Genomic DNA, 8,626 nt, shown 5'->3' with positions numbered 1-8,626 from the left:
CCAGGGGTACCTTGTTCTTGACCTCGGCCGAGAGCCCGTAGGAAGGGCCCTTGTTGAAGTGGGTCATGGTGGTTCGGGCGGCGGGAAGAGGCTGCGCTGGGGTCCGGGGTCTCTCGCACTTCGCTTCCCCGCTCCTGGCCCCGAGGAGTGGCCGCCGCGGGGGATGCTCGAACTCCCTCCTCTGGGAGGCGCAGGAGACGGTCGCGGCCGTGGGGCGCGGGCGGTGCCTGGGCGACTGCGTCCAACTGGCTGCTACACAGCCTCGAGGTCCGCTCCGAAGCGCCTGGCTGCCTCGCTCGCCGCCCGCACCTCGGTTCCCCACAGGCCGCCCCCGCCTCCGCCTGGGCCTTCGGGGATTGGCCGCCGGGCCCGACCAATGGAGGGCCGCCTCCTCCCGCCTCTGCGCCGAGGGGCGGCGCGGCCAATTGAAGGGCCGCGAGGGCCGCTTTCCCTCCCGCTCCCTCCCGCTCCCTCCCCGCGCGGTCCCCGGCCCCCGCCCCAGCCCTCACGCCACCGGGGCCGGCGGCTAGGCGGCCCCGCCCCCGGGCTAGGCAGGGCGCCTGGGGGCTTCCCAGCCACAGGCCGTTCACGTCAACCACCAGGCATCCTCCGCGGCGGGCTGGGCCGGGCCGGCGGAGGGGAGCGGAAGCCCACCGGTGCTGGCCCGCCGCTGACCCGCCGCCTCCGTCTGCCTCCTCCCGGGCTCTAGGCCCAACGCGCCCAGATGCCGGGCAGGACTCCTCCGCCCGCTGCTGGAACACCAATAGCAGTCTTGGAGCCTCTGGGCCAGAGGAACTGGGGCCTCCACCGACACCTGCTTCTTCCCTTACCTCGCAGCCTCCCACACCTGTTGATCTGACCTCTGCCCAGCCGCCGCCAAGGAGTAACCTAAGGCTTTTGGCCTGATTCGAGCTCACTCCGTCTAAACCTCTAAATGCGGTGCGAAAAAATCCTGGGGAATGTGCCATGCAAACCCTGGGCATTTCAAGTGCTTTTCTGGATTCTCATCAACTCCTCTTTACAGGCATCTTTATCCGGAATTCAACTCGTCCCAAACTCCACGAGTTGGTGTTGCTCTGCTTGTGTTTTTGAATCCAGGGGCCTCTTTGAATCAGAAGCCCTTTGTATAGAGATAAGTATCCTTTAGGCCAGAATCAGCTTCCATTGTTTTCGCAGTCCCATTTCCTACCCGTAATTCTGATTTTAAAGCCATTTGGTAGAGAAGGGGCAGGGAACAGAACTTTCGCCCCCCCGCCTGAGCGCCTGGTAGACTAGATATCTTCCAAACATTATCTCATTTACTTCCCTGGAGTTACAAATAGGTAGATTTCATGTCCGTTGAGGGATGAGAAAGCTGAAACTTTGAGACTTAAGAATCCTGGCCGAGGTCAGCCTCCTCCGAAGCTTCATCTCTTGCCACCACTTTCTGGTGCACACCTACGACAGATTTCAATCCCTGAGATCCCAGGATGAAACCTATGTTTGCCAAATACCAGCTACTGTGCCAGAAGAGATCATGGAACCAGGTGTGGCAACCTGCTTGAGAAGAGGAGCCAAAACATCATAGTTGAACCGTCCTGGAATAGAAGTGAGTAAGGTGAACCAGGTGTGGTGGCTTATGCCTGTAATCCCAGCACTTTGGGAGACCGAGGTGGGAGGATTGCTTGAGGCCTGGAGTTCAAGAACATCCTGGGCAACATAGCAAGATCCTGTCTCTATAAAAAATCCAAAGTTTTTTTTAAATTAAAAAAAAAAAAGTGAGTAAGGCAGTTGAACCGGAAGTGCACAAAACTGCTATCAAGTTTCCAAGGCTTTTCCCAACGACTTTGAGGGATGGAACCTGAAGGAAGGGGGAGGAGGCAAATAGGGAGGAAAGCGAAATGATTTATAAATGACTTGCTAATTTTGTCCAAAGGGAGTAATGATAATTAGGGCATTCTTCCCACACAAAGATGACACAATTGACCCAATATCATTGAGGCAAGCAGTTTGGGCTGTTTTTCCAGTAGTGTGACAGTGACGGTGTGTCAACCCCAGGACCTCACCCACATTTCTTTGGGACATAGGAGTGTGGGAAATAGCAGCCAGATTTGAGGTACAAATCATGGTGTCCAGCCCGCAAAGCCTTTTTGCAGCAATCTAAGCCTGACTGCTCCTGTTGTATGGTCAAAGTCATTTTAATCTACTTCAGCTTATTCATTGCAAAATGTTCAAGAATTGTATTTTGTCTTGAAAACTATCAATTTTGTTTATGGGGAATTATTTTTTAAGGAGTACAGGATTTCAGTTTTGGATGATGAAAAAGTTTTGAAGATGGGTAGTGACAGTGGTCACACAACATTGTAAATGTACTTAATGCCATTGTACACTTACATGGCTTTAAAGTAAACGTGAAATTTTCTACCTTTGTTTGTTTGATCAACTGTTATCCTCCGTAAGGTACTTGAAGTTCTTTCTGACATTGCCACTGGAACTTACTATTTAAATATTGTTGGTCCTCTTGGATTCCATCAGTACTGCAGAGGCTTCCTTCATTTCTAATTTAACTCATTGTGTAAGAATACGTAATGCTGTTGTTAGCACTAGGGAACGTATCTGAGTCGCATGCACCAAAGTCGCATGCACCAAAGCAGCAGCAAATCTGTATGGGTCTGCAGCAACCTCAATTCTTGCCTTCTCCAAAGAAAGAATTCTACCAAGAGGCATAAGGCAGAGGGAGAGACCAAGGCAAGTTTTAGAGCAGGAGTGAAAGTTTATAGAAAAGATTTAGAGCAAGAATGAAATGAAGTAATGTACACTTGGAAGACGGCCAAGTGGGCAACTTGAGAGATTCAAGTGCGCTGCTTGACCTTTGACTTAGGGTTTTATACATTGGCATGGTTCCAGGGGGTTGTGTCCCTTTTCCCCTGATTCTTCCCTGGAGGTGGGCTGTCTGCATGTGCAGTGGCCTGCCAGCACTTGGGAGGGACCACATGCTCAGTGTGTTAACTGAGGTTGTACGCATGCTCACTTGAGGCATTCTTCGCTTACTAATCGAGTGTTCCTAGAAGGTCATATATGAGTACCAGTTAAATGCCACCGTTTTGCCTCTTAGTGCACACCTGTGAGCCCACTCGCCCAACTCCTAAGATCCTATCCAGAAGCTGCTGATCACCAGTTTTACGTATTTTCTATCCATTGGAGACTGCCTTTTCCTGGTGCCAGCTGTGATCAGTTATTATTTTAGAGAGACAGTTTAACAACTGCCTGACCACCTGATGGTTGCGTGACTTTGCTGGTGGGAGCGGGGAGCCCTCTCCTGCTCTGCTTGTGTCTGACTACCTACTGTGGCACTATGGAATAAAATGAGAAACACTTAAAATTTGGGACAATTTTAACAGCTTTATTGAAGTATAATTGATATAACAAAGTATATTTAAAGTGTTCAGTTTGATACACACATATACACATAGATACACCTATTTAAAAACCCTTCACCACAACAAAGGACATATTCATCACACCCAAAAGTTTCCTCATGTAGCCCCTCCCTCCTAGCCTTCCTTACCTCTCCACCCCACAAGGCAACCCCTGATATGCTTTATGTAACTATACATTAATTTGTGTTTCCTAGAATTTTATATAATTGGAATCACACATTGTATACTCTGTTTTATCTGGCTTCTTTCACTCAGCAAAATTATTATGAGATTCACTGATGTTGTAGCCTGTATCATTAGTTGATTCCTTTTATTACTGAGTAGTATTCAACTGTAGGGATACACCAGTGATTTTACCCATTCCCTTATTGATGAACATTTTGGTTGTTTCTAGATTTTGGCTATTGCAAATAAAGCTTCTATGAACATTCATGTACAAGTCTTTGTATGGACATATGCTTTCATTTCTCTCCCATAAATACCTATAAATGGAATGGCTGGATCATGTGAAAGATGTATATTTCACTTTTTAAGAAACTGCAAACTTTTTCCAAAATGATTGTACCATTTTACATTCCCACCAGTGTGTGTGAGAGTTCCAGTTCCTCTGCTTCCTCACCAACAGTTGGTAGGTCAGTTTTTTTAAATTTAGTCATTCTTATAGATGTGGAGTATGGTATCTCATTATGGTTTTAATTTGAATTCCCTTAATACGTAATGATGTTGGGCATCTTTTCATGTATTTATTTGCCATCTGTGTATCTTTTTCATGAAATGTTTGTTCAGATCTTTTGCCTATTGGATTGTGTGTTTTCTTATTATGGTATTTAACTTGTCATTGTTAGGATACATTTCAAAAATCCTGACAAAGTTCTAACAGTAGAATGTGTCAGTAAATGCTCAGTTTAAGTAAAATGTCACATTGCAAACTAACTACCAGGGTGTGGCCCAGCAATCTTAAGTACTTTCCCTGGAAGTTTCTGTAATATGCAGAACACTTTGAATTGCAATAAATGCTGTTAAGGAGGTCAACTCAACCTTTCTAAATTTTTATTAATTAAAAGCAGTTGTTGGAGAGTTGTAGAAAAGTATTTTTTCACAGAGGCAAATTTGTGGGTCATATTGCCATACATCTTGCCACGAAAATAATAATATAAAGTGTTTTGGAGAATACACCCTGTAAATCTGTCAGAGGCATGTGAACCAAAGCAATTCCATCTTGAATAGGGGCTAGGTAAAATAAGGCTGAGACCTGCTAGGCTGCATTCCCAGACAGTTAAGGCATTCTAAGTCACAGAATGAGTTAGGAGGTCAGCACAAGGTACAGGTCATAAAGACTTTGCTGATAAAACAGGTTGCAGTAAAGAAGCCAGCCAAAACCCACCAAAATCAAAATGGCGGCAAGAATGACCTCTGGCTGTCCTCACTGCTACACTCCCACCAGTGCCATGACAGTTTGCAAATGCCATGGCAACATCAGGAAGTTGCCCTATATGATCTAAAAAAAGGAGGCATGAATAAACCACCCTTTGTTTAGCATATCATCAAGAAATAACTATAAATATGGGCAACCAGAAGCCCAAGGGGCTGCTCAGTCTGGAGTAGCCATTTTTTTTATTCCTCCTAATAAACTTGCTTTCACTTTACAGACTCACCCTGAATTCTTTCTTGTGTGAAATCCAAGAACCCTCTCTTGGGGTCTGGATCGGGACCCTGTTCCTGTAACAAGTCCACAATGCCAGAGAATTAAAGAGAACCACAAAGGCATAGATCAGTTATGGTAAAGGCAGAAGGGGCCCTAAAAGGCTCAGAGGCTAAAAGACTTTTAAGCACCTGCTATGTGCTAAGCACTATTAGAGGCACATAACAGGCAGTGAGATCAAAATTCATCACCCAAATAGGGGCATTTTTGAGAGTGAAAGGGCACCATTAATATTTTTTTGTTTCAGGCAGTCCTGATAAAGCCCCTTCATAGTGTGCTCATTTCACCCTCAAAAGTGTCCTGTTGAGATGCTAAATCACAGTCACCCCACTTACAGGCATCACTCGCAATAACCCTATAATAATCAATATTATCTGTTCCTACTTTATAATCAAAAACTAAGGTTTAGTGTGGTACACAACTCGGTCAATGTCAAACAGTTAACAGAGAGCAGAGTTGGGATTTGAAGCCAGGCCTGGTTTAGAATGATTGCTCAAAAACCAACTTCCCAGACTCCTGAAATATCTGAAGTCACCCTTATTTGAGGGGGCAAGGGGGGATGCTTTATGGAATTTATTATAAAAATGCCCCTGGCCTGGCGCAGTGGCTCACACCTGTAATCCCAGCTCTTTGGGAGGCAGGCGGATCACATGAGGCCAGGACTTCGAGACCAGCCTGGGCAACATGGTGAAACCCCGTCTCTACTAAAAATACAAAAAATAGCTGGCAGGGTGGCACACACCTGTAGTCCCAGCTACTCGGGAGGCTAAGGCAAGAGAATTGCTTGAACCCAGGAGGTGGAGATTGCAGTGAGCCGAGATTGCACCACTGTACTCCAGACTGGGAGACTGCACTCCAGCAGAGTGAGACTCTGTCTTAAAAAAAGCTCCTATCCTTTACATCTTTTTCTTTATAATAGCAACTTTGTATCGGATTTTACAGTGATCCTTTGTTGTTGCCCATCTTCATTTGAAATCAGTTTTTCCAAAACACATGTGAGCAGCCGAATAGAAGAGATGCATAGGATGAGGTATGGGAGAAGGGGAGCAGAACTGCCATGGCCTCTCTGTCACGCCCCACTTCAGGAACCTTCATGGGTTCAGCTATCTGGAAGCTCCCTGAAATTGCTCTTGTAAGGTACATTTGCTCCTTTTTCCCCTCCCTTTGGAGAGTGCTCACCAGTTACTCCAGGTGATACTATTAGTACATCAATCGTGTGCCATCTTTTCCACCAGAGGCAAGCATATGGCGGACTTTTCGAAGGGATTACCTTATCCCGCCCTAGGCCCACTACTGGGCCCAAGGAGGCACATGACCCAAACAGGGTCCACCGGAGTTCTTTATGGTAAACAGATATGGAAGCTGAAAACAAAGTCAAACTGACTTAGACAAAAAGTGGACTTTAGTGGTTCATGTGACATAAAAGTCAAGGAGATATAAGCATTGAGCATGGCTAGATTCAAGGACTCAGTCAAAGGCATGACAAACCAGTGTGTCTCCACGTACCTTTTCTGTTCTGCTAACTCCCTCAGCCCTACCCACCAGGGGAGAAATTTACCACTGAAAGATCCAGGCTTACATCCTAATCTTCTAAGTGAAAAACTTCCCAACGGTTCTAACAAAAGTCCCAGAATTGAGCCTCACTGTCACCTACCTATTTCCATGCTAATCACTGGAAGGCACTGCTGGCAAGTCTGGGTAAGTGCCTAAAGTAGGTGTGGAGGTAAGTTGGCAGCTCGGCCAGCACCACAGGAGCTGAGAGAGGGAAGACGCACAACCCCAAAGGAAAACGAGGGAAGAGATGCTGGCAAGGCAAGTAAAGATGATGCCCACTGCACAAGCTCTTCTCTCTCCAGTCTGTATTGCAAGGCCACTCACTTCCACGGCTCCTTTAGAGTCCTGCACTTGATTTTTTATCCGTTGTTTTTTATTTTATTTTTTTTTAATCTCAAGGAGGGTTCCTAAACCTGTAAAAGTTTCAGATCCCTCAAAATCTGAAGCTATCCTACAAGAGAGTCACCCAGAATATCTACCTCCCTCTTCTCAATTTAGGAACCAAGTCTTGTCAATTGCTCAACTACATTGCCTTTTGTCCACTCCCAACAGCTTGAAACTGAGGTTCTTATTGCCACAAAATGGCATCCTGCCCCTAGCCTTTTTCTCCTGATTCATCTCCAAAGCCTTATAGCAGGGCAGTTCCTTTAAAAATTAAAAACACTATTACCATAGACCTCTAGGAATATACCCAACCTAATTGAAAGCAGGGTCTGAAAGAAATGCTTGTATACCTTTGTCCACCAAGATGTGGAAGCAACCTGTGTCCATCAGTGGGTGAATGAGAAAACTAGAAGTGGTATATACATGCAATGGAATATTATTTCCTTAAAAAGGAAAAATTTCTGACATATACTGTAACAAAGATGAACACTGAGAACATTATGCTAACTGAAATAAACCAGTCACAACAGGATAAATATGGTGTGATTCCATTCTACTATACTATATAGTATTCCAAATACTACATGATTCAGCTAGAGGATGAAGAGACCAGGTAGTGGGGAGTTACCATTTAATAGCTACAGAGCTTCAGTTTTGGAAGATGAAAAGAGTTCTATGGATGGATGGGTGGTGATGGTAGCACAACAGTGTGAATATACTTAATGCCACTGAACTGTTCACTGAAAAATGGTTAAGATAATAATTTTTATGTGTATTTCACCACAATTTTTAAAAATCTGATGCCTCAATAGCTTTTCTAAATATGCATGGGATCATAACTACCTTACTTAAATGTCTAGTGGCTCTTCATTTGGCCACAAGCCAAGCCCAAGCTCTTTGACTTACAGAGTTGCTATAATGATGATTTTTAAAAATCACATATGCAAAGCGCTTAATTATGCCCCAGTGCCTGACACAGGGTAATTTCTCAATCATTGGGTGTTATTAGCATAATTATTACCAAGACTATTATCTGGCCTCTCCCTACCTCTCCAATCTTGTCTTCTGTCGCTTCCAACCTTGCGCTTTAATTCTAGAAACAGCCCTGAATTGGCCATGCTGTTTCACACTTAGGTATCTCTGAATACGTTGTTTTCTCTGCTTCTATTTGTTAACATTTATCCTTCAAAATTGAATTCAGATATCACCTTTCCCAGAAGCCTTCCTTGTCTCACAAACCTCCGTGAGATTTATTCGGCCCGTTTTCTATGTGTCCTTTCTATTTTGTAAATGTTCCTATTGTTGCTGCTGACACACTGTCATGTAATTTATTTGTTTACATGCCCCTTTCTAGACTGAGAGTAGATTTAAGGCAGGAAACTATGTCTCCTTCACTGCATCATTCCCTAGGATCTTATATTGAATCTGGCATAAAGTGGATGGTCAACAATTGCTTGCCTGATGAATAATATGACGAGCACTTAGTCATTTTTACAAATCTTATCCCATTTAATATTCAAAATTACAATTAGAAGGAAATATTATTGTCCTCATTTTTTTTTAGAGG

At 44.8% G+C, this 8,626-nt stretch overlaps 1 protein-coding gene across 1 annotated transcript in view; it reads right to left on the bottom strand.

Annotated features, from left to right (window-relative positions):
• CNN3 (calponin 3) overlaps positions 1–451 on the bottom strand; it is a 30,440-nt gene extending 29,989 nt beyond the window's left edge. Inside the window, exon 1 of the mRNA XM_054488990.2 lies at positions 11–451. Coding sequence (XP_054344965.1) covers positions 11–67 — 57 coding nt within the window. The 5' untranslated portion in view covers positions 68–451. The remainder of the gene's footprint in view (positions 1–10) is intronic.
• Between the last annotated feature and the right edge of the window lie 8,175 nt (positions 452–8,626).

This window comes from Pongo pygmaeus, chromosome 1 (assembly GCF_028885625.2).
Source record: "Pongo pygmaeus isolate AG05252 chromosome 1, NHGRI_mPonPyg2-v2.0_pri, whole genome shotgun sequence".
Lineage (NCBI taxonomy): Eukaryota > Metazoa > Chordata > Mammalia > Primates > Hominidae > Pongo > Pongo pygmaeus.
This window is presented reverse-complemented; position numbering and strand designations above follow the sequence as displayed.